Source organism: Geospiza fortis, unplaced genomic scaffold (genome assembly GCF_000277835.1).
Source record: "Geospiza fortis unplaced genomic scaffold, GeoFor_1.0 scaffold40, whole genome shotgun sequence".
In the NCBI taxonomy this organism is placed as follows: Eukaryota; Metazoa; Chordata; class Aves; order Passeriformes; family Thraupidae; genus Geospiza; species Geospiza fortis.
Window position 1 is genome coordinate 23,166,579 of NW_005054297.1, and position 27,324 is coordinate 23,193,902.

The 27,324-nt window shown below is 36.5% G+C and overlaps 1 protein-coding gene across 1 annotated transcript in view; it reads right to left on the reverse strand.

The window, feature by feature from the left end:
• Nucleotides 1-27,324, reverse strand: part of GALNTL6 (polypeptide N-acetylgalactosaminyltransferase like 6) — a 273,134-nt gene that overhangs the window by 237,444 nt on the left and 8,366 nt on the right. The window contains exon 2 of the mRNA XM_031066187.1: nucleotides 15,235-15,373. Within this exon, the coding sequence (XP_030922047.1) occupies nucleotides 15,235-15,373 (139 nt within the window). The remainder of the gene's footprint in view (nucleotides 1-15,234; nucleotides 15,374-27,324) is intronic.

Below are 27,324 nucleotides of genomic sequence, written 5' to 3' on the forward strand. Positions count from 1 at the left end.
CTGCTGAACAGACTGATCTAAAACAGAGCCACACTTAGAAGAGGAAAGCATCTAACATTTTCTTAACATTTCTCCATCATACAACTTTGACCTTTAATCCTAATTTACATTTAGTTTTGATTGCTATTGTAAAGGTATATGGCAAAGGCTATATGTGAATTGATTTCTAGCAAAAGCCACAAACCACAAAATATCCTTTTGTGCTTTTATCAAAAAAAAACTGGCCAGATTTCAAATTCATAGAAATGAAACCTTAATCATTCTCTGCTAGGTTTCATAGCAGTGCTTTACTTGCCTTTCTTCATCAAGTGGAATTCTGCTCATTTTTAGCCCCTTATTCTCTTGACATGAGACTCTAACAGCAACAGAAGATCACTGTTTTGAAAAGCCTTACATGAAATCCGTTTTATTTGAAGTTCTATTCAACACTGTCCATAGCAGAGGGCAGCTAGCTCTGTGCTCTGATGGGCTGCCGGACAGAGCTGATGAACAGCTGTCATGCTCAGAAAAGGCTCAGGAACTGCAACAAAGATGCAGTTAGACCTCCACAGCTGAGACACTGGATGTACCAGGAGAATAAAGCTATGTATTTTCATGAGGATAAACATATATAATGCATGCACCATTTGTTCCAAGTGCACAAGTGTGCTTCTTCATATCCTGAGTTTTAGAAGTGATGCCAAACACCCTGGCTGCAAAAAAGGCTACTTAGAAACTACAGAAATTGCTTCTTGTTTTAAAAGGGAAATTCTTGAGTCTCCAAAGAAATGAGAAATTGCAATTCAAGATTCTTTCATATTTCCTGAAGAATGCAATCTTATCAAAATTCACTAAAATAAAAAAATAAAGCAAGGTTTACTGTAGAAAGGAAAAACGCTATGTATAAAAGATTACCATAAGCTCATATACATTATGAAACTCTCTAAAATTATGGTAAAATGAAACTGAACTGACTACCTACAGAAACATTCAAAATACTACAGAGTAGAATATTACTTTACTTCTCAGAGCCTAAAAATTTCAGCGGAAAATTCAGTCAAACTTGTATCAATTTAGCAAATTATAGTACTTGCACACATGAACTCCAATTGTCATCCTCCACATAAAGACATTGCAAATTACTTGCACACTAGGTGAATGCAGGCTTTATGTGGACAGTAAGTATCATTTAGGTAGTTTGAATGGCAGAATAAAGTGTCCAAAGAGCACAGTGACTTTCATTGAGGCTTGAAATACTAGAAAATCTATAAAGGCCTGGAAATAAATCCTAAAATCAATACTCAAAAAAGGTTAGTAGATTTAAGATGGACAGATAGGCAGTTCAGTCAGTTTCATAGGAGTAAGGGTTTGCTCCAAGATGTAACTCAGTGTAGAAAAGATTGCAATGTACCTGATGTCAATCAACATCATTAAGCTCTCCTCTTAATTATGAAATCATAGCTGAACTGATAAAGGCAAATATTTTACTGTACAGCTTTAGTGTCACATCATATTCTGATTAAGGAATTAAAAAAACCAGTGGGGAATTGAAAAATGGATACAAATACTAGGTCTTTCAAAATAATTTTAATAGGAACTTATTACTTGCTATTTTTAGCTTGTTTCTATCAGGACTAGTTTTTTGCCTTAGTGACACTTTAAACTGGATTAACTTTTAAAATAACATATGAGGACTCTGCACTAACAAGACTGATTTAAATAGCAAATGATGATGAAGACAAGTTATTTGACTCTGTTAACTCAATCTCCATATATATTATAAAATGGCTTGTTTGAATGAGCTATATATTAGTATAAACACAAAGTTTCAGAAGAAAAATTTGCCATGATATTTTATAATTTTGGGATTGGGGGCAGAAAACTAAATCAGTCTACCTGAAATTAGTATACCGAACTGATTTTTCACTTTGGCTTTGATCACTATAATTTCCATGAAAGTGTTTTCTGTAATCAGCCCTGGCTACATATGCATGCTCATCATTCCCATACTGCTAAGAGGATAAATACTTAAGGATGCTAAGAACACATTATTGGACTAGTCTTCCACTGTTTTCATTACATTTTTCCTTTTAGTCTGACTTCCATACTTGTGTTTCTTCAGAATACCAAATAGCTCAGTCCAGCAATATTTTTAATGTTTAGTGTTTAAGGCACCACTCATTCCCTTTGCTCAGAAACCTCACACTATGTCTTCCAGAGCTAACCTTGTTCAGCTACAGGAATAATACAGCCTACTCTTTAGAGGCTGGTAAGTGTTCACTTACAGAACTGGAGGCCTAAGTGCTCAAAGTTTGATGCTGTCTTCCAGAAATTATTCCAAGAAATCCTGATCAGTCAGTTTAGTTCAAATCTATGCTTGTACCTCTAGGCATGTGCCATGTTACACCATCAGCACCCAGTGCTGTGTAGCAGTAAACATCTGCACATCCTGTGGCTCATCCTAACTGATAGACCCAGACCTCCAGTCTTCTCCAGAGGGTGAATTTGGGATTGTTCCTAGCTCTCCAGACTGCCAGACTAGGCTGGTGAATTTAAACAGCTTGCCCATTTCACAGCCAAGACTGGAATCCAGCAATGCATGGGCATGTTATCTCTCTTGCCCTTTCACCACACAGTCTCATCAGATGCAAGCAACCTGCCAGCTCTTCTCTCAAGAGCTGTAAAAAGCAGTGCCCTTCAGAGTTTAGTACCATGCTGCCTGTACTACTGATCATCCTATGGAATCCCTTACCAACACTTTCCTTATTGAAGACTGGGAATCCATTTTATTGCTGAGTTCCATAGTGACACATTTGACTGTGGAAGGATAGAATGTAAGAAAATGAAGATAGTGCAGAAGGCAGTCTCACACCTGAGGAGTTGCAGCTGTACCAATCATCAAAGATTAGGAACAGGTCTGCCCTTAATGGGCCACAGCTGTGTCCAATAAGAAGATGAGCGCTACAAAAGAGTGGGTTAGCTGGGTGGGGAGAGAGATGGAGTCTGTTGGCCGTGCTGCGAAGAAGTCAGTGCTGCAAGGAGATGCCCATGAGAAATCACCAAGAAGGTATGGAACTTTTGCAATATGATGACAACAGAGAACAGTTCATATAGAACTGCTTTACTACTGATGAGCAAGAAACACTGAGTAAAACAAGTGTATTAAAAAATCACCTTACCTTTATGATGGATTGATGAGAGCTAGAATTCAGACTGATGAAGAAGAGATTTTTTTCATTCTCTTTTCAGATCTCCAGGTCTCTTCACAGCGCAACCAACAGACTCCATCTCTCTCCCCACCCAGCTAACCCACCCTTTTGTAGCACTCATCTTCTTATTGGACACAGCTGTGGCCCATTAAGGGCAGGCCTGTTCCTAAGCTTTGGTGATTGGTACAGCTGCAACTCCTCAGGTGTGAGACTGCCTTCTGCACTATCTTCATTTTCTTACATTCTATCCCTCCACATTTGACCACACGAAACAAGGAAAAGAAAACTAGCTCAGCATTATTCCATACAGCAAGCTAACTATTAAAACAAAATAATTTGCTTCTGCATGCTGGTTCTGTCATACAGGAAAACTGGGAAGAAAATGCCCATTGTGGACTCTAGGTGAATTCTTTTTTAATTTAAAGAAACTGTATAGTTTAAATTTCTGTATTTTTACACAATGCACTCATCCTAGACACTTAGAAATGCAAAACTCTTCAGAAAGTGTTCAGTCAAGTAACTACTCACCTTTTGGTTGTACTTTTCAAAAAAATTAAATGGCTAGCACCAAAAGACATTAAGCCCTTTTAAAAGCAAAGTCATTTATTTCTAGAGGGCAGTATCCAAATGCCTGGATCAACAAGCTGGGTGGGGATAAGAGGATGAAGAAGCAGCGGTATATGTCTGGGACTCGCGGCAGGAATACTATTCAAGGGGGTGAAGAACCTGACTATTGAAAGTTGAAAAGGGCTCCTACTCAGCAGAAGCCCTTTTTGCATAATCTTAACAGAATACTGCAGACTGGCCTTAGTAATGTACAACAGAAGCTTTCCTCAAGATGCCTCTGTTATTGCATTTAAACATAACATATTTTAGTGCAGCACACTAGCACTTATTCATGGAACAGCGCTGAATAATAGGTTCAGTATCCAAGGTTGAAAAAATGAAAATTTCTTGGCAAAAATAATAGCTTTCTTCAAGCTTATTTGCTGAAGTCAATTCTCAGAATAACTTCTGTGTTATGCCTGAAATGTCTTGGTAGATACTTAGCAAGAAAATAAGCACGATAAGCAACCCTCATCCTGCTAGTTAAGTAGCTCACACCTGTATTTTCTTACTGAAGTTATGACATTACCATTCAGAGCAATGTGAGTTTAGAAGAGGAAATGAAAGGGGCATTATGCATTGCCACTGCACAAATACTCAGAATTATTAAATAACACTAGCAATGTGGACTTTGCCAAAATTATTTTATAAATGCCAGCACTGGTGTAAAAAAAAAAAAAGAACCCAAACAACAAAAAACTGGCATCAAATGATGAATATGCTGATTAGTTAGGTACAATGTCATTTTCAAGATTATAATGAATCAAAAGTTATGAACCTTGAATTATGCTTTCAAATATTGCTTTCCTCAATCAGTTTAGTCTCTCTTTCCATGACATTTCAGAACTTAATATCTGGTATTTCCTATCAAAGAATATCCCTACATCATTAAATTAGTCCCTCAGAGACTTCTGGATGAGATTTTTACAAAAAGAGGCCTGATCTCCCAGTCCACAAGCTGTTTCCATATTGCGAAGTTTCACTTACTGCTTTGAAAATCAATCTCCGTCCAAAGAATCTCCTTCCTCTCTCCCTTCTATTAGAAACATAATTAAGCACTACTCATATGTGATTCAATTTTGTAATTCATTACTGTTTTGGAAATCCAATTCCTTTACAAAAAAAAAAGGTAGAACTTATTGAAAATAATTTCTATAGTAAAAAAATTAAATACACATAATTGACAAATTAGAACTTTTCACCAGCTTTGCATGCTGCTCCTACAGTTTGGTTTTGGAGCTGGGCACTTGGAATTCAAGGCTTATGCATAGGAACAACACACAGACACACTCTTTAACTTGCTTTAAAACATTCAATATAAACTTATTTTTTCCTTTGAGATACAGTATTCTTCTGTGGGGTTGAAACAAGAATCAAACCCAAGTTTCTACACAAATTAATTGTAGAGTTGGCTTCAAAGTTGCATGGAGATCTTCAGAAGGTTAAGAAAATAGGAAGAGATTCCTCTATTTCTGAAATATTAACCTCCCTGAGGAAGAAAAAAACTGCCCCAGAAACACCATGAAGCTATCTGCACGAGGCACCTTTAAAATACAACCTGAAAGGATGACTGTTGATAAAAAGAGTAGTGAAAAGGAGTTAAAATCACACCCATTTCTTATTCAGTACTAAAAATCGTAAGACTATTATGATTTCATTTTGTAGGTTAGCCTACTCTACTGGGTAGAAATAACAGCATTCTTTTGCTTCAAGGAATAAGAAGAGTTCTGTTTGCTTCCCTGATAACTTTATATTGGGGGGAGGCGGGAATGTCCTCATTACACGAGCTTAAGAAAAGATGCAGAACTTCCAAACCATCCCCCTTTACAGCTTCACAGTTAACAGAGAGATGCAGAAATGAGAGATGCTTCCGCAGAAGACAAAATGAAAAAATATAGGCATCTAAAATGATGAGAAAGGAGAGCAGTGCTGGCACCATTCCAGCCACTTGGCAGCAAAAGCTGATTCATAAAAGCAGCAATTTGCTTGACCCTGTAGACATATCAACAATGTTTTATGCACCTAAGGGATACCACTGGCAATGCTCTGGTCAGTTACCAGGCTCTGTGCTTCCCAAACTCATCAACAGCCTTGAAAATTGCCCTGATATTTTAAAATAACATAGAAGTGAAGTGTCTCAAAGACATCCCTTTGCTGGACTTAGGAAACAAAACAGCAGCCTACTACTGCAGTTTCTGGATCATAAAAGTAGCCCACCTCTAATTTTCTTCTCTTATAGGAAGTGCCAGAGAAAGTTAAAGCAAAACAGAAAGAGATTTTCAACCTTTTTTCCCCCCACTGGCTTTGTCAGCTCTTGCTCTCTTAACTAAGCTGCTTTTTCAGATCTGACCTTTTCTTTGCCTTTATTAAAAGAAACTACAGCACCCACTGGGCCCCCAGGTAGTGACAAGACCTCTATAAGCTACCAGAACAAAACATTTCCCAGTGAAATTTACATAGTAATTGTCCTAGCATGTCAAAGTATTCAATTTACAGCAACAAGCTTCAGTCACACCATGTTTCTGTTCCAATCTAGTCCTGTCAGCTGAGCCTGATTAAGTAGTGATAACTAGTAATTTCTCCTGCTATTTGACAAGGCTGTAAAATTAGCTTGGGTGTGAGCTGATGGCAGGGAAAGTAATCTTTATTTTCACAGTGACTCACAGCTGGGAAGCAAGCAGGCACTACTGGGTATGGGCCTCAATAAATGTCACAACACTTTACTAGAACAAATAAACCTCCTCCAAAACATAGGTAGGATTTTCATGAAAAAGAAGAAAAATAAATTGTACAGTAGAAATTGCTTGTGAAATTGCTATTAAATGCACTATCAACATGTCTTGGGAACGAAGGAGGCAAAGGCCTGTGCTCTATGCAGACTTCCCTCAGCATGGAATTCATCAGAACTGATGGAGCTGAATTAGGTGCTTGTTACTTTATGTCAAATTGCCTCATTTTGCCCTGTCATGTACAGTTTCTTCAGTAGCACTCTCTGTCTCTGAAGAAATCAAAGTCTGAATTTGCCTTGCTTTGTCCTTCAAACCAAAAAGTTCCTCTGACCAAGGGAAGAGCCCAAGAGTCAGATAAACTATATTGACATAAAGCACATTTATGTTTACAAAGTTTTGTTTTACAATACAGTGACTTATAAAATCCTCATCACTTATGGAAAGATGTTATAAATTTTAAAAAATCATGAATATATTTTAAGAAATTTATCTACTCACCATATGTATTAAATCTAGGAGGCTTGGGAAATAATACATGTAGTCATTTTATACTATTTCAAAACTCCTCATTAGCAAGTGCACATAAGAAGGCATCCTAGTACTCTAATTATATTTTAGCTTAAACCTTGCACTTTGTTACCTGTGAATTCAAAAATAACATCAGACCAATTTATTTAATACATACACAAGCAAACACCCTCAAAACACTTTGTTATTTCTCTGATCTTCTCTTTAAAAAATCTGGTTAAAATTCATTAATTCAACCCTAGCATACTTATCTGATTGTCTCTCACAAGTAAGGCCGACCTCAATAAAAAGACCATCAATAAAAAGACCATCAATAACAACCCTCTATTTTGAGTCTAAGGTCATTTTCCTGGCTGAAGAAGAAACAGGATTAGAATTCAGGTTTTTGTCACTTCAAACTGCATTTTAAAGCACACTACTTCAGGAAAAAACCAACCTGTGACATTCAATTATCCTTTAAATTTCCGTTCCAGAAACCCCAGTTATCTTATTACCACTTGCCCTTATATTCCAAAGGCACCCCATAGGCTTCTAGGAACCCTCTAAAAGCTCAGCCACTCTTCCCAGTTTTGCATCAGTCCTCAGGTACTTCTCTCAATTGCTGTGATATCATTCAAAGCCCATTGAGAAGAGCCTCAAACAGAGATCAGTTCCCTCAGCATTCAGGGGTACATCCCCTCAGGCCCATGGACTTACTATGTCCAGTTTGCTTAAGCATAAAATACTTAATTTTCAAAGACACCCTTTCTGTGATCTATCTACATCACCTCTCCTTTTCACTGCAATATGTGGTCAGGCTTACACCTCTCAACACCATCACCTGTACACAATAAAAGAGATAATGGGCAAGATAGCCCTAGATCTGACCAATGTTTGTAATACTGAAATCACAGCTGGTAAACAAGGGAACAAATGCTGTGAAAAATCTGTTGGGCCTCATGGACCACGTGTACCAACAAGATCAGTAAATTCTCATGTCTACTACCACATCCTGTGGCCAGGACAGCCTTCAGAAAATTTGAGCTCAAGAAGCTTACTCACAATCAAATCAGGCAAAATGCAAGTTGTTTTTCCATCTGCTGTCCTTTATTACATGAGGTGCAACAACTAATTGTGTTGCCATTGAGAATGTACTGCCAAGAATGCACATCCTAACCGAGGTAGGGTGTACTGAAGCTCTTCATAAAACTACTATATTAACAACATATATCATCACTTTCATCTATGAACTTCAAAGATACAAACCCCCAGAACATCCCACATTCCACACGAATCTTAGCAAAGCTGGATGTACTTTCCAATTTTACTGCTGCATTATTTGACAGTTAAAAGTTCAAGCTTTAACCACTGCCAAATGCTAATAGACTTGGCTATCCCAGATGTACAGAACTGGCTGGAGGGTAAATAATCTTCACAATTCCTGTCCCCATTAAGTTTACATTTCACAGTTATGTTTACTGCAGCTTGCTATCTTCTCAGCAGTGTGGGAGGATTTACTGGAGTCTAAGTAACATGCAAGGCATCTAAATACATGAGAACTACTTCTCTCCACGTGTATAAACAGATTATTTCTTTTATCAAATAATTTTCAGTAAAGACAAACAGTCCCATCAGGCTTGGACTCTCCCCACTGGCCTATTTAACACTGCAGCCCATTTCTCAATAGAAGGAGAGAAGAGGAATCATCAATCTTCAGCCATATTTTTGCTGTTGCTGCCCTAAAAAAAAAGACACACAAGTACCCAGAAAGCACTTGGGAATTATTCCATGTTATTTGTTCCTATCAATACATACCCTGCAGAGAAAGTGACAGCAGGCATGACAGAGACAGAAAGCCATAGGTTTTCTTGGGTATAAAATATTCCTGATCCTGTTTTGAGGAGCTGCACTTCAAATGGGATGCCCTGAAGCAATTGCAGAGAACAATCTGGTTGGGCTTGGAAATGGGGACACTGCCTATCGTGTTTTGGACCACGTGACTTTTCACATTATTCAGCAACTACACAAAACAGTTTGTTACTGTGCTTTTCAATCTCTAGCTTTTCCAGTACCCACTGAAAACACACCTTGAGTTTAAGCAGGTTTCTCTGTGGCCAGATAAATTAAGCTAATACGAGTAATCAGCAATATGAAGCAACGCAATGTGTACGTGTGCCTGAAGACATTTCCGATTCCCCAAAATGAATGAGAACTAGAAAAAGCCTTCTACTAGTTTTGTTTCTTCTACCATACGATCAAAAATTCAACAGATCAACAGAAATAACCAATTACTTCCATAAGACTTATTAAATATTTATAAGTTCAGGGTACTTAAATGGTTAATCTAAATTTTTTTTTTTTAAGCGAGGCAGGACAACCCAAGCCTGTCTCTTTAAGATGATAGACTGCAGAGGGAATTAACTGGAATTTATCTTGGAGCACTGGATTAAAGACAAACTTTTAATTTTAGGGATAATATGCATAGGCTAGATTGTGACATATGCACTGCATTTATAAAAAGAAAGTAACTAAATACAATGCAATAATTACTTTTTTAGGAGATTCAGATATGTACTACTGCCTGCCTATATGTCTAACTATATCCCTTTCCCATGAGTTTAGTAATACTAGAACTCTTTGCAAAGTGTACTAAAACATAGAGATTAAGAACAACTCCAACTCTGTTAACTCTGCAACTACCCTGAAGAAACACAAAAATGGAGCCAATCAAAAAACATAATGCCTGGAGAAATCCCATTTCATACTCATTTTAGCCTCTTTTAAAAATACAATGGAGACCAACCACACTGCATTCAAATGTTTTGAGACAGAACCATTCAGGTACTCTCTCAGCTTCTGCTACTGAAAAGGAGAGTTTCAGTTATGCAGAACCCATGGAATGAAATTTGGTTTTGTTATTAGAAAGAAATAAAACCTCATTACTGTTCAGGACACAGAAGATGTAACCAGCCCTTAGCTAAACACTCTCATTTCTTTGATTATGAAAATGCATTTCTTCTGAAGATTGTGAAAAATTTAATGCCTAAGAAAAATGAGCATAGTTCAGACTTCTAAAAAGGAATATTGCTGGGAGTGACAATGAAGGGCCAGAACTTCACACATCAACAGCAAGACCAGCAGAAAAGTATTGGAAACACTGACTCCAGCCCATACAGACTAAAAACCACACATTATAAGAATCAGGTTGGACATTTTTAATGTACAAGAAGAATGCTAAGAATTTCATTACCAAAGGAGTCTATCTATGCCCAGGGAAACCTTAAAAGGATGCGATTTCTTGTGATAGATTACTCAGGCAAACTGGGGAGTATTTGCACATCTGATCTAAGACTACTCAAGCCATAAAATCATAGAATAGCTTGAGCTGGAAGGGATTTACAAGGATCATCAAGGCCCTGCACAGGACAACTCCAAGAATCACACTATTGGTCTTAGAGCATTTTCCAAACATTTCTTGAACCCTGTCAGGCTTGCTGCTGTGACCACTTTCCTGGGGAGCCCAGTCCAGAGCCTGATCTCCCTCTGAGTAAAAAAAAAACTTTGATCTAATATCCAACCTAAACCTCCCCTGACACAGCTTCATGCCATTCCTTAGGGTCCTGCCACTGGTAACCACAGAAGAGAGAACAATGCCTGCCCTCTTTCTTTCCCTGCTAAGGCAGACTGCAATGAGGTCTCCACTCTGTCTCCTCCAGGCTGAACAGACCAAGTGACCTCAGCCATGTCTCATACAGCTTCACCTGTAAATCCTGCATCTTCATGGTACTCCTCTGAATGCTCTCCAGTAGCTTTTTATGCCTCTTACATGGTGGTATGTACACAGGACTCAAAGTGAGGCTGCACCAGCACAGAGCAGGACAATCCCCTCCCTTGCCTGGCCTGCAATGCTGGGCTTGATGCACTCCAGGATATGGTTATCAGCAATAAATCTACAAATATTTAGATAAAAGAAGACCTGTTTAGAAATTAAGATATACAAACATACAAAACATTTTAATTATAAAGCTTCCAAATGTATCGGTATCAGGGACTAACTTGAATTCCTTGAGTCAATAATGAAAAGCTTAAAAAATTGATTGTCTAGTATAAAAAGACTTAGGAACTTGAAACAGGATAGGTCACAAAATTTATATTCACTGTTCAGACTAGGTGATTGTAATCCTTCCCCCAAGTCTCATTAAAATCACATTTAGAATGCTATTCAAAACGCGAGTCAGAATCACTTTTGTTTGTCTGAAAAGCTGGTATGAATAGCAGAATACTTGATAATGTGGAGAAGATAAGAATTAATTTCAACTGGTATATTCAGTATTAGAATAAGTAGCATTTCTCTTTCTACAATAGAAAATAATACTGCCAACTTTTTCCCTAGCATTCGCAGGCTTGTTGTATTCTAGACTACACAAAGCAGGTGAAAACAGAAGCGAATGAAAACACTCTTCTTGTGGGTTTTGAAATATTTCTTATATTGGTATAGAATTTCTAACCCCTAAATATTAATTCCATTGCTTTCTCTCAATACTACCCAAAACTGAATGTTACCTTTCACTTTGGGTGACCAGAACTCTTATTTTCACTAAATCAGTCCTGAAACCAAACAAACGAAGGTGATAAGCCTCTTTCAGATTACTATTTAGAATTGGGGGGGGGGGGGGTGAAATGGGGTTTTGTTGGTTGGTGGGGGGGGGGGGGGGGAAGAAGTTGTTTAGTTTGATTTTTTTCTTTGTTTAAACTTAAAGACATGGGTGATGGTGGGCAGAGAACAGAAATTTAGCTAATGTAGCTTGGCACCCACTGTGCCAAGGCTTTCACACAAGAGTGGAACAGAAAAAAGACATCAAAGACCACTCAGAAATGGGAAAAAAGTTCTTTGAGCACAGCTACAAGAGACAGAAAAAAGTATGGGAGATATCAGAAGGATGCAATAAAAACATATTAAAGATGCAGGAAAGGTCAAATCAGCCTTAGAATAGAAGTTAAATGTTTCACTACACAATTTTTTTAGAGTACATGCATTTTGCTGCCTTAAAAAGGAAAGAAGATTCAATCATAACATCTTGCTGAAGTGTTATAAAAATCACAGGAAAAACAAAAGAATATTATTAAACACATTTGAAAACTTGAATTTCTGAGAGCTCAATCATCTAAGCATTTGTTTAGTTCTACCCATCCCCCTGTAGAAGGTGTTATTTGCAAATCCTAAGCCCAAATTCTCAAGAAACTCAGAAAAAGAAAGTTTATTTGGATTAAAAAGAATAAGATTTTTTGCTGTCTTTGCATACTTCCCAGAAAATCAAACACTTGTAAGTGGTTCTTCAAGTTTCTTTGGTTTGACTTTGGAATATAATATTTTTGAAGTTATTCCAGAAGAATGTAGAAACTACTGCAGCTGCTGTTTCAATTTAAGTAAGTTTTTATTCCAATTACAGGATTTACCACTCATTTTTGTTGCATTTGAAGGCTAATTTTGTGGATTTTCTCTACTAACAGCAATAAAACCATTCTATTTGGTTCTATGAAACATATCATAGACAGTATTTTCAAGAAATACATCTTCAGCAGAAGATAACCATTTTCCCTGTGCAAATGGCATACACGAAATAGAGAGAGAGGATCAAAACTCAAAGTTTACAATACTAGCATCTCCCATAAATTGGCATAAGATGACAGCTAAAGGCCTCAAAGCAGTTAGAAGCTACACAAAGCCAAACCCTTTGAAGTGTTCAGAAGATGGCCAAACTAGACCTGCCTGCTATACCACACCTGATTTATCTGCTATGTTACTGAATAGAACCCTTTTCTCAAGACAGAAATTACATGGTTTTCCAATAATTTGTCTGAAAGCAAGTCTATTAGTGCCATGGTTTAGCCCCAGCCTCTAGCACAGATGACACACAAATTCATCAAGAAAATTAACTCTACCCCAGCCAAAACCAGCACAATGTCATGTGACACAATGTGAACTACTTTGCATTTCATACACACTTCTGAAGAGAGGACACATTTCCAAAAGTGAAGGGCAGTTTGAGACTGGCCATACTTAACACACAGCAGCCAAGAGATGTGCTTGTTTCTAACAGTAGGTCAGAAAGCACTGTCAGACTTCTGTGTCTCTTGGAAGTTGAAGAAATACACTTGCTTCAAGGTATGGCCATGAAAAGTATTGAACCCAGCTTTGTCACCTTAATTAAGATACTACTTAGTAGGCAATTATAGCACAAGAACATTTTTTCTCTTTATCCTTAGATGATAAGTGATACAGTCAATTAATTAATGGGCTACTTGTATTATGTGTTTAACACAAGGAAGGTTAGAAGGTCAGTTCAGTCAGGACCCACTAAAACAGCCACCACATGAGATTTCACTGAATGCCACAGGAACCTGGCTGAATTGGAACATGGAAACAACGCAAGCACCAAAGGATACAAGCTTCCCAAATGAGATGCTTAGGTGCAAATCAGAAAAAGATTTGTGCTGGGGAAAAGAGGGCAGAGACAGTCTGGTGTGGCACTGACTCGTTCCTAACACGTCACTTCTGACAACACATCGCTTCTGGGGGCACTCATGGAAATGTCACGGACTGTGAGGACAGCAGCAGGTGAGAGAGAAGTTGCCAAAAGACCAATTTACAAAAGCACAAAGGCATGACAAACCTGACAGCTTCCTTTTGTGTCTAGTCATTATCCTCTGCAGTTTTGCTAAGAGGAGGTTGCTTGATGAACACATTAATTATATCAACAATGTAATCTACCACAGCTTCAATGCTATACAGCTGTACATTTGAACTCAAACTTCTTGGAAGCACTCATTATATCATTTCAGCTAATTTGTCAACACAGAAAGTAAAGACTATATGTAAAACATATAGCTTGTTATAAAAATATATTTCTTTTTACTTAATCCTATGCAAACAATCCTAATATATTGTTTACAAATTAAGAGAGAAACAGGTTTTTTTTCCTCAAAACAATGCAACAATTAAATTAGGCAATTAAAAATCAAAATTAAATTAGAAACATCTAAAAAAAAAAGATTAATTCCTCTGCTGTGAATTTCTTTTTTTAAACTCTTAATATGCAAACATTTCTATACTATTAATTCCTTGAAAAAGACAGTTGCACGTTTGACATAAAAACGTGTTAGTTGCCATGATGTTTCTCTTCTCCCTGCACTGAGGACTTCTGTCAAGCTCTGAAGTTCAGCCCTGTTCTCTGACAACTTTTCATATCAAAATAAGAAGTGGGACGATATCTTAACGTGAATCTTTGTATAATAGAGAGAATTGTATCTGCAGGAAAATACAAACATAGTCATGGAGACAATTAGTTTTGTCTCACCTTTCCCCCATACACTAGTTGCATAACATCCAATTAAAAGAGTGGGAAAATACCAGCTAAGGAGACAAATCAAATCAGCTCCCTCTTCAGAGTTCAGCTTCAGAATGACGCTGTAGGACAAGAGCCTGGAGCCCACAATGGCAATGGTGTCCCTTTTCCTGTCACAGATAGGAAGTTCTACTCTTTGTATAAAGAAGCCAAAAATTAAACAACATGAAAAGCAAGTCAGGTTTGCTGTATGATGATTTTAACTCAGTGGTTATTTTCCAGAATAACCTTCATCACATTTCTCCATGTTATATTAATGCTTTAGGGAACAATACCGTCATCCAGTGCCCCCAGATTCTGCCTGCTCATCATGCATATTCTGTTTTTACACATTCCACGCAGCATAAATCAGCTGATGTATCAGCACTCAGTAGCTATTACATTGTTTTAACTTTTTATGTAACAAAACAGAAGAAACACTCTCCAATCACAGCCAAAAACTATATACAAGTTGTCACTCTGCTCCCCAGCCCAAAGATCTGCAGCTATTAACCAAATGAGAACATGAGAAATTATGTGAATAGTTTTAAGCCCAATTCACTACACAGAAATGTAATAAAAATCATTCTGTAATGAAAAGAGGCCTTTTATATTCTTAAGGTATAACTAATCAGATGAGACATCACTTTAAAAGACAGAGCAGATGATTTAACAACAGTGGTAAATTTTCCACTTCCTATAAGATGAAATGACTGGTTTGTGTTCACTGTTTATGTTTTACCTTTCTGGAAAATATATTTAGAGATACACAAAGACAAAATCTTAAAAATTAAATAGTCCAGGAAACAGTTTACATACTTAGGATGCCGGATGTCTGGCAGGGACCGTTCCAGTGCTATGTTGTTGCTAACAAATATGTTGAAGCCATTTTCCCTATAAGCAGAATCATCATGGTCTTCCTCTGTAAGAGGGTATGGTTTCCCATGTTCACCTTTCCCTATAACAAAACAAAACAATTATTTACCTCAAGCTGACAGCAAAAAATGTACTACAAAGACAAAAAAAAGTTGCACTGAACTTCAATTAGTACACTGTGCCTGGAACACCTTAAAGAAATCTCTTGCAATGTCTTTAGCAATACTCCTGTTATTTTCAATACAAAACCAGAAAGCAGTTACAAACAACAAGATTCAAAAGCCCCTCTGAAGTCACCCCAATTCATCTAACTTTCCTCTATCCAGACACACAATGAGGTTAAAGCCATTTTATATAGAAACATTTTGATTGTAAATTACGGCAAGACCTTTCTTTTCCATAGCAAAATTATGAACAAGTGTAACAATTCCAGCAATATGCCTTCCAGTCACTATGAGGAACCTGATTACTGAGTGACTTTACATTACAGCACCCACTCATGTTTGCAGAAAGCAACTTCAGCACTGAAGTTTAGGGTGTCCAGCCTTCCAGAAGAAACAGTAAGGAAACCAGATGTTTTTCCCTAGGCTTCTTGAACACTCTTGCCCTCCTAGGGACAAGACAGATGTACTCAGTGTTTTTAATGCCACAGCACTGTGGAGTTGGTTTCAGAAACTGGTCACTTTGTGCTTCCCCAAAGAAATTCTCAGCTTGTTCCCTAGTAAAGCACAGACTTTTTAGTCCAGCTTCTTATTCCCATGTTAGTTCTCATCATCAATAAATTAGCTTGCTTAGTACCTACCTCAGGCTACTACACCTCTACCTCTTCCAGCAAGAGAGCAGAGAACAAAAAAAAAGGCACATCAAAGAAAATCAGAAAATAAAGCCTTCAATTCTTCTCAACTACTTTTATTCTTCCCGTTCTTGCAGAGGATGTACTCTTTAGAGTTTCAAAACCCTTCAAGCCTACACAGGTTCTCAAGAACATATGCTTTCCTTTACATCTCATTGAACAGTTTATAACCTCTCTGTCCTTCTACCACCAGGCTCCCTCTTAAGAAAATACCTCCTTTTACCTGGGCTCTTATAGAGAAATTAATCAGCTGGATTCAATAAGTGATCAAGGGCATGTGATCCTCAGCTAATCAGGAGCAGGTACAGGAGTGGATGAAGAGGAAAGCAACCAGAGGCTGAGGAAACATCCACTGGTATTCTTAAAGCCCACCAGTTAGTGCCCTATTTTACACTGCACAAGCACAAGATATTAAAAACACAGAATATGTAATTAAAGGAGCTGTAGTGACTCAATTTTAGACTTTTTCCAGCTAAAATTTTAAATTTTTAATTCTAAAATTCATGCATATATTTACAATTTTATTTAAATTCTTAATGAAAACAATTACTGTTACTTAAAAGGGGGGGAAATTAATTCCTATCATTAAACCCTTTCTGTTTACGCTATTTCATTACTAACAGGTATTTTGTCATTTTTATCCCCAAATGCATGCAACACACTAACATAACACAAAATCTGAGACTAAGCTTCTATGTGAATCTTTATGATTTCACACTATTAATGGGGAGGAACTATGAGTCTATAAAAGCAGCTAATGAGTCAGAGTACTACTTCAAATTCATGGCACAATTGTATCAAGTATTATTCATAATAAAGTAACACTAAGCTAATGTCATTCAACCTAAGACAGAAATTTTAGCTCCTCTCTTTCAGTATATATTCTACATAAACCAAAAATGAATTTTTTAATTGGCTATTAATACGAGCTCTATCCAGGCAGTTATTAATATTGTGAATATTCTGAAATAAATTACCTGTATGATTAAAACATACTATTGCAAATAATTTTTTACTATAAAATTTCCTGTATATTCCAGCTATTCACCCTGTGTGAAGAGAGGTGGATTCTTGCTTTGCTTTTCTTAAATGAGTGCATTTGGCTCCTCAGCAGATGAGTATTTGTCCTAAAAGTTTTCTTCATAATGTCCCTTGCCAGTGAAACTGAAGACAAGCATTTTTAAAACAGTTTACCATTCTTCCCCATCAAATAAGAAGCAATATCACTGTGTATAAGCCAAAAGTACAGATATCATGGTTGTTATCTAGAGCAACTCAGGAAAGGGCAGAACATTCCCCTACCATGCTGTGTAAGTATTTGCCCAAATTGCTTTTGCACTTATGCAGTAGAGCTCAGCCATGAAGTACACTAGGTGTGAAGCATGACTCCTTCCTAACAAAATTCCTTTAGCAAAATACCCATGTATAGCATTATCAGAGGCTTATGCATTTTTTAAAATGTCATGACTATTTCTCCCAGCTTTTTGTTTGCTTGCTCTCTCTCACCCTGCAGTTCCTCCTGATTAACTAGGGATCATTAGCTAGGGGAGCCATCTATCAGATCCAGCTGGAAGCAGTTTGCTAATTTCTCTAAAAAACCTTTGGTAAAAAAAGACCATTCCTTATGAAGAACCTTGGAAGGAAAGAAATAGAGAGCTGAAAAGATAAGCATTAAAAAAAAAAATCAGTACAACTTTTGGTGACCATGAGGCTTGAAGGATTCCCTTTGTAGAAAAAAGTGCCATGCATGAGTGTACTCAGCATTAAAAAAAATCATAAGCACAGAAAACTCTCCTGTCACTGATTCACCTTCCTAGGTGTCTGACAGTAATTTCCATCACTGCACAGTGGTTTGGAGGTGGACCTATATGCCAGGATAAAAAGGGGAAATTTCACAATGCAAGAAGAGTAAAATTCTGGTGAAAAGGACCCTGATTAAGTATAATTTTAAGTATAATTACTGGCTAGAGAAGACTGCTTTAAATCTATTGATAGACAGATGTAAGCCTTCTTTTACTGTCTCTTCTGTCTGAAGACAAAACAGCAATACAGAAAGTGCAACAAGGCTATGAAGTACTGTAGGAACTGAGAGTAAAAAACCAATGGTGAATTTTTTACTTCTTTACATCCAAAAGGGGACTCCTCCAAATGTGACAGATAAAACCAACCCAGCACTACCACTTGATACTAACTCTTTGAGGCTGATTTACAATTGCAAAGTAAAAATGACCTCATAAACTAAGGACAAGCAGAAGTTTTATTTCAGGATTTTGATTCGTCAAGGAAGGGAGAAACTCAACAGCACAAGAATGACACATAGATTCAAACTGGGCCCAAAAATCCCATCAGAATGTTCCACTGCATGGGAAGCATCACAGCAATGTTTAATTCATACAGTGCTGTCTCGCCTTTGTGATTACAGAATTATTAGTCTGATTTTTAATTTCAGTAATCAATGTAAGCAAGCATGAAAATATACGAGGTTTTCCTCTTAGGGCACTATGATGGTTTTAAAGTTAACATCTCTACATTGCTTAGTACTGTGTTATTTCAAGGGTTCTAATACATCATCTTACAATGAGTCTCCATAGGTATTCACATAAAAAAAAAGATAAAGTAAGATATTGAAGGCATCAAGATAAAGCACTGGATTGGCCAAGTATCAGATACTCTACAAGGCTTTTCTAGCCCTACTCAGGCATGTTACTCAGGGATGTGTTGTATGTCTCCAAGGAAACCATACACTGTACACCTAGCCTTAAAAATGTTCAGTTCTATGCTTGACAGCTTGTGATAACTGATAGTCAAGGACACCTCAGTTAGGCATCTCTTATATATATATATAATATATATATTATATATAATGCAGATATAATATATATAATGCATATATATATAAAATATATATATATTATATAATGCAGATAACAGCAGGAGGAAAATAAGCCCTCTTGTTCAACAGATGGTTCAAAGGGAAGATGATTAAGGTGAAACAAGAAAATAAAAAAGCATTCTGTACACTCAGTACAAAAATCTAATTGCAGAATAATGGCTCTGGATCAGCCACACTGGTATAGTTGTCAGGTACTATAACTATAAAGAGAAGAGGGATATTGTTGGCAAAATAGATCAGCTGTAAATCAGTTTGAAAATGCAATAGGAGTGCTGCATATTCCATATGCAATAGATAGGGGACCTTGCTTAAAACTATAAACAACAAATCAAGTGACAACAGGTTCTCATTTCAGGGTCTTTTGGGTTTTCTTTTGGGGTTTTGTTTTTATAATTCAGATGAACTTCATTTATAATTCAGCAGGCATGGTAAAAAAAGATTGGCTTTGCCATATAAGTTTAATAAGTTAAGCAACTGCTTGACATCTTAACACAGAAAACCAAGTGGATAAAGAACATAAGCCATTCAGTGTCTGTGGGGAAGAACTGTGTACAAATCTGAATTATTTACTGTTTATACTCACTGCTATTAGTTTACTCAGGCATGACTACCCAGCCATACCAAGTCAAGACTATAATTCACATAAGTATTTAAGCACAGCCTTTAATTCAAGCATTCAAGCATCCTTTAACCCTAAACCAGTAGTAGGGAATAAGAATTCTCCACGTGCTGAATGCTTTAGTATACATAAAGATTTTATTTTAATATGTAAACATATAAATAATTAAGTCTTCTTACTTGTAGTGCATTTTATTATTTTGGATAATTTCTGCCATTCTTTCAAATATATATTAGAAATTATCTCCAAATATTCCACTGAGAATCTACCACAGTTTGGCTGTGCTCATCACACAAACTCCAAGCTCATCCTCTTTCATGGAAGTTTTCACAGTGAGAACAGATGTTTAATCTTGTCCTAGAGCAATCTTTGAATACAGCACTGAAGTCCCCTGAGGAGAGAGTGACTGCATTTCTTAGCAAAGGTAGACAGAGAAACATGAATTCCAAATGAATGTAGTCACACCTCAGTCTCAAAGAAGGAGTGTGAGAAGTAAAATGGGAAATAAAGATTAGCAAAAAAATAAAAACACTTAAGTCAGAGATCTTACATCATTTTGACACATAAATTTCCATTAAAAAACCCCTTTTTGATCCCTGATATGGCAACTGGCCAAGTCAGAGGGCAAAAACCCCGTTTAAAGAAATCGGTGGTATCTTTTACATAATTTCTGAAATTTTCCTAGTGTATGGTTGTTTGTAAGTCTCCCATCTTTCACTGCAGAGATCAACTTCATATTATTTAGATAAGTAAAACAGATTAGCAACTCAAACTACCAGCACATTCTGCTTGTTTGGAAGTGAATTTCCATTTGAGTAGTCACAATAAAAATTGTATTCCTTATTTTTCCTTTTCCTCAGGAGGGCAGGGTGCAGAAATGACCTTCTCCTTTCATATTAGAAAATGAGTTGCTTGTTTTGAGCAAATGCCTTTTGTAGTTTTGCACATTTATGTTAATTTCCAATAACATGGATGAAAATTTTAATTTAATAAATGCATGACTGATCTGCAACAATTTGTTACTGAGACAGAAAATTAAAACTGCATATCTCACATTAATTTCCTTCATATCAAATGGAACTACTCAGCTTGCAAAAAATGTGTAGGTGTATATTTACATGTATATAAAATGGCTTTTCAGACTGAAAGTAAAGAACATATTTTTTAACTGCATGAATAGTAAAACAATGGAATAGGCAATCCAGGGAACATGTATAGGCACGCAAGAAATGATAACATGCCTCAGAAAGATGACTGATACAACTCTGGTCATCTATTAAGGTGGATTCCAACCTTAAATTTCTATGAATGCTATGAGAAATAGGAGGAAAACTGACTATAGGTTCTCTCAGAGTCCATACAACTCGCATCAGAAACTGGAGTATATTTATTTCAAGTTTATTCTACTTTTCCTAAACTTCTCAGAGTATCTCACTCAGTTGTACAATTTCATTACCCTAATTTATATTATAGGGAAAGGAATTTAATTGATTTTACATCAATAGAAATAGGATCAAAAGCATCTTTTAAAAAATATTTTATCACTACCTTCTAGCAGCTTAAAAAGGCACTACAGTAAGATTTACAACACTTCTAATTATTTATTATATAACTGTCAAGGTCTGAGGCAATATAAAATGCTTTTTCTTAGCATTACAGAAGTAATCAAATTTTACTTACACAAAAACCCTGTCAAAGAAATCCTGAACAACAAATTTTCAAGCAAGAATAAATGATTTCTTTATAAATATATAACAGAATTCATTTATTACAGTTTCAGTATCAAACCATTACAGAAAATAGTCAAAAATTCACTCAGTTTTCTGTCAGAAAGCATTTAAGTCCCCACTATTTTATCTATGTTCAGATGACAGTAGTACATACAGATTTTCTTTTCCAAGGATCATGCTGTCCTTGGTGAGTGGTATAGAGATGTTATCGGGAGCAAGTATGAGGCTTTGTCCTCTCTGGATTGCTGCTACAGTAATATGATGTCAGCAGGAGAAACATGAACTAAATTGCTTCTCTCTTCAGCAACAGTTTTATACAAATAGCACAGGCTGGCAGAAAAAGAGAGAAAAACCATATAACTTTAAATTTTGTCATCTGACTGCCCGCTCACATCCAGAACTAAATGCTGAACAATCAAACCACAAGAACAAAAGTCCAAGAAAATCTTCAATCAACCAAACAAAAAACCAACAGAGAAGAACATGCTCCCTAAAAAAAATTTAGAAGAGTACATTCAAATTGTAGTGTAGTTCAATCTTGGGGGTATTGTTTGCTTATCATTCACATAAGATAAAAATTAGAGGAACCTTTTATTTAAAGGAATCATTTTGTGTTACAAACACAAAATGAAATCCCTGCTTATAGTAGTGAGGTGTTCTGCCATTCCTCAACCCAGAGTGGGTAGGAAGTAGGTAAAGGAAGAGCATTTCCAGGGGAAGAAATGAGAGGCACAAATAGGAACCTCTCAGATGAACTTATTTTGCACATGTTTGAGAAGCATTTTTATAAAAAAGAATGTCCAAGTGGGAAAAAAAAAGTAAATTACAGCTTTGTAACTGTATTAAATATAATTTCCAGATTTCCACAGACGTAACAGGCCTAGGCCAACTCTTCATGTTATGATCTGGGTCCAACTGCAAGGAAGAAATGCAACAACATTTTTTTTTATGATTTCATGAAGCCGCAGAAGCTGATTACCAATATTCTGTACACATCAAGGATGTGCTAGCATTTCATGTGGATTTTTTTAAAGTGGAAACAAGAGAAAATGATACAAAATGACAGTGGGTCAGGCAGTGCAGCACAAAAATGAGGAGCAGTAGTGACAGTGAGCAGAAGAATGAACAAGTGCACCAAGTGGAGCAAGCAACAGCAACATCTGGCAGAGTGTCAAAAGCCCCAGGTCACAGCACAAAGCTCTGGAAACTTCAGCTGGGGCTTGTTGCCTCACAGGGACTCCACAGTTCCCACGAGTAAGGCAGGCTTTGGCTCAGGAATGGGGAAAAATCAGATGGCCCAGCTGTTGCCTTGACAATGTGGATTGAAAAATAATTATTGTTATAAGTTTAGGAATTAGCTCTTACATGTTACCTGCTTATCGGTAATAAAGTATTGTTTGCTGAGTTAATTAATTTGCAAGAAGAAAAACTTAGTTCAGTGCTCTTGAGATTAATTCTTGCAGGTATCTAGGCACTTTACCAGATGTCACATTAAAATGCAACCTGGCCTTTACTGTTGGAAGTGGTGTCCTAGCAGAAAAAGGGAATTATACAGGTAACCATTAGAAAAATCCAACTCTGTATCTTTCAAATAACCAATATGAAATGACTGATACAGAAAAAAGAAACTGTGTTTTGTCTTAAACATATGCATTTTTTAATTAGTAATTTTCAATTAATTTCTAAATCTTACAGCCTGTGCTTTATGGAGTATTAAAGTATCCCTCCCCTTTTTCATTCATTTGAAATATTAAAAATGCAGCTTCTAAATTTCCAACATAGACATTGCAGAGTAAAATTACAGGCTGTATGTGTCTAAGGGAAGTGATTGCTTTAAAATACATCATGAGGTAAACCAGTGGGATTCTTTTGTTTTAGCAGAAGAATGACTGCATATGAACCCTGAAAAGTCAACTGTCCAAAGGCTTGAATAAACATTTCACAAAAAAAAGCAATATAATTTTTCTCAAAAGATATGGCTTTTAAATCTTGCTGCAAGTACTACAATGGCTTGCTGAGTGGAAAGACTCATTCCAACCCCTCATTTCCACTTTAATAAATCTAACAAAAATAAAAGAAAAAAACAGACTGCACTATTTGGTTTGTCCAGTGTGTTTAGAATGCCACAGTGTACAATGCAAGATAAGCAGCAACACATGCTGTTTTGATATGAGTTGCTCTATCACTGCAGAAGAGAAGCAATATCCTCAGTAGTATTCTGCAGGCTGAGCTGAATCTAATCATAACTCTGTAGCCAAGGGATGCACAGTACATCTTCTATTTAGTCTAACTACTTATCACCAAACGCCACAGCCACCAGAATGCTTTTTTCCTTTAACATTAGACTGGCTGTAGACCATTAATCAGAGCCAAACACGGAATGAGCAAGCATGTGAGAAACAGAATTCAACCACAAAAAAGGCTGCACAGTTTCAGTTAGTAACTGAAGGACCTGCTAGGATAAAAAGTATCTACTACGGAACATGACCCTGAAAAAAAAACTACTAATAATGGTAAGGTGTTTGTTCTGTACTTAAATGAATTAATTAATACAAAATATGTCAAGAATTGCCTTCTAATAGTCTCTAATACCAGAAAGTCTTAATTAATGTGTGTGGTCAAGCTGATACATTGAAAAAGCTCAAACTAAAATGTCCATAACAGGGTTAGATACAGGAACCAAACAGATCCACAAAATTAATGCAAAATTACAGTTGCACAGGTACTCTTTCAGAAAACCCCAAAATACAAAATGATAGGGTCATAACAGCTGTAATTAATGTAAGAGTTAACCATGCTCCTCTATTTTTCTCCATTATAAGACATATTATTACCATGTGACATTTACCATATACTATTACAGGAAAAAAATAAGAAATTTGTTCCATGGAACATCCTAATATGGAATTTTTTTTTAAATTAATTCAACCTAAACTAGCCCCAGAAACTGGCTTTGTGGCTGACACATGAAGATGGAATAACCTGCAAAAAATGACTGTGAGTAACAATCTAGTCACTCTTGTACATGAAGCATTAGGATGTATGTCCTCCAGAGAACACAGGAGCTGTCACAACTCCCAGCAAATTTGGATTTAACCTGTAGGACCTCTACAAAAAAATCCTGAAACAAAACAAACCACGAACACCCGCAAAAAAAAACCTGCAACAACAAATACATAAATATATGTGCATACATACATATATATATATATGTATGTCTTTATATAAAATAACCATTCTTACATATGGAGATAGTAAATATTCACAGCTAAAGTTTGAGGCAGACCCAAGAAGCAGAACTAAGCCATCTGATTCCCCACATGGTGACTCAATGACAAGGACAAACTCATTCCTTCTGTAAATCTGAGAAGAATGCCAGTAAGCAAGTAGCATTTGCAAGTTTCTCAGGTAGTACAGAAATGGTTTATTGCTTTTTCAGGTCTGTTCAGATTTATACATGATAAGCTGAGTATGCAACTAATTGCTAGGGATAAGATAAAACGAGGCACCCCTACAAATTCAGAGATATAAGAATTATCATCAAGTGAAGCAATACAAACCCAGATGAACAAGTGAGACAAGTAATGCCAAGTTCTTGGGACTGGCCTGCCTAAGACCTTCTGCTTTACTTAGAACAAAATGCATTTTGTTCTGTTACACCCAAAGTAGCACTTTGAATCTCAATGTCCTTCTTTTTTTCATGTTTTCTTTTGGCAAATCAGACACATTACTCTTGTGAAAGCTTTCAATACTACATATACTGCTCCATACATTCACTATCACTGCACTTCCCAGCCACTGCCTTCCCTTGTTCTTACAAAAGATACTAATGCTGCAATCATTAGTATTGCCTTTTATCACTCATTTTCAAATGCATGGTTTTTAAAATGGTTTAAAATGCATTTTTTATTTTGAAGAGCCTTTCAGCTGACTGACATTCCTGTAGTAAGGAGAGCTAAAGTTAATGCTTGACCTGCTCTGAGCACAGCACAGCTCTCCACAGCCCTTTTCCTCCCTTCCCATTGATTCACATCTTTCTGAATAACACAAGTCTAATAAATTCCAACTATTTTTCAAATGCCTGACACAAATTTGAGCAAATTTCCTGTCCTAAAGTCAACTGAAATTTCCAGTCAATATATGCTGTAGAATCATGCAGAGGCAGAAGTGGAGACTTGATGAACCACGCTCAGCCAGGATCTGAACAGATTTTCAACTAATTAGTTTAAAATATTTTCTATTCAAAAGGACAACTCATCACTTACAGAACACAACTAAACATTTATCCCAAAGCCACATTTATGTGTAATTCAGTTGGAAGCCAATATATCCATTGAGAACTTTTCTGAAAAAGTTAACTTATTGAAAACTGATGTCTGGATTCAGACAAAAGTATTTTCTGATTCTTTTAAAAAATTGTTGATACCTGGGTTAAGAGAAACAAAAAAAATATTTTGGAAGCCAAATTTTTTTAATCGCAGTATTTTTTTTCCAAATCTTATATAAATGATAGAACTGGACAAAAATTAATAAAGGGTAGACATTCAAGTTAAAAAATTTGGTTTTGAGCCAAACCAATACTTTCTAATTTTATTACAGACAGAAAAAAGTGCCAAGTACTAGCCCAAAGTCTCACATGTATACAGCTCAAAATTTCAGGTGTATATAAAGAAAGTCCCTAAAAAATTCTTTCTCACTGAGAAAATAAAAAAAAAGTTAAGTGCCATTATGCAGATTTATGACGTATTTATGCAGCACACAATAACTCTGAATTCTACTTATGGCTGCATGATCAAGAGCCCCTCAACAAATCCTTTTTTTGAGTAGAAAAATCTTTAGCAACCATGTTGAGAGCAAGCATTCACAGCCCTCCATAACCACAGGTAACAGAAATAGGATGTAAATCAGAGACTTCCTTTAATTGTAGGTTTTGTTTCAGATGCATGACCAGAAATTACACCATTAAATTTGTCAGATATATTTAAAACTAGAAAAGCAGAAAAGAAAAAAAAATCACCTCATCTCACATTTTCCATAGAGGAAAAAAAACACTTTGTTTGTCTATTTTCTTGCTATTAATTCATCTCTGCATGTCATATGATTTACCTTAGAGAAAGTGTTTCCGCATATATTTAATTTAATTTTTCCCGTACTTGCTTGAGTAGTAAATCAACACCTTTACTACAGTGAGAGAAATTACAACAAAGGACTTGAACTGGATTAGGAACTGATATTCTATTGTGTTGATTTGACCCTGGCTGGATGCCAGGTGCTCACCAAAGCCACTCCATCATTCCCCTCCTCAGCTGGACAGGGGAGACAAAATATAATAAAAGGCTTGTGGGTTGAGATAAGGGCAGGGAGAGATCAATCACTAACTGCTGTCATGGGTAAAACAGACTCAAATTGGAGAAAAATTATCTCATTGCCAAGAAATGCTCAGGGTCTCAAAGCTTCTATGTATGACTTCAGAAGTGTCCAAAAAAGAAGAAAAAAAAGATGAAAACATGATCTTTATCACTGCTTATTACAGATTTTAAAAAGCTGTTCATTGTATAAAGTGGGGCGGGGAAAGAAATTTCAATACCAGGCTGAAGTGGCAGTATGTTGGTAACTTGCTTAACTTACTCATTAACAGCAGCTAATTAGGATGTCAGCCCTCCAGAACTTTAACTACTCAAAACTTTCACTCTTTTTGTGAGGCGCATGAAGTTTGGATTTCTTTCCAGTATAACCATTTTAGTAAAAGGTGGGAACAAAACAAACAGGAAAAAAATCCAAATAAACTAACATTATTTATCTAGAGGCTTCTTTTCTTTTTGTGTGACAATATTAGAAGTAGATTATCCTCCCAAGGAAGAAATCCTTGAAGTATTCAAGATTTGGGAGGACAACAGAATCAGTATCCTTTTAGAAAGTCTGCAGCTTTCCCTCTGGA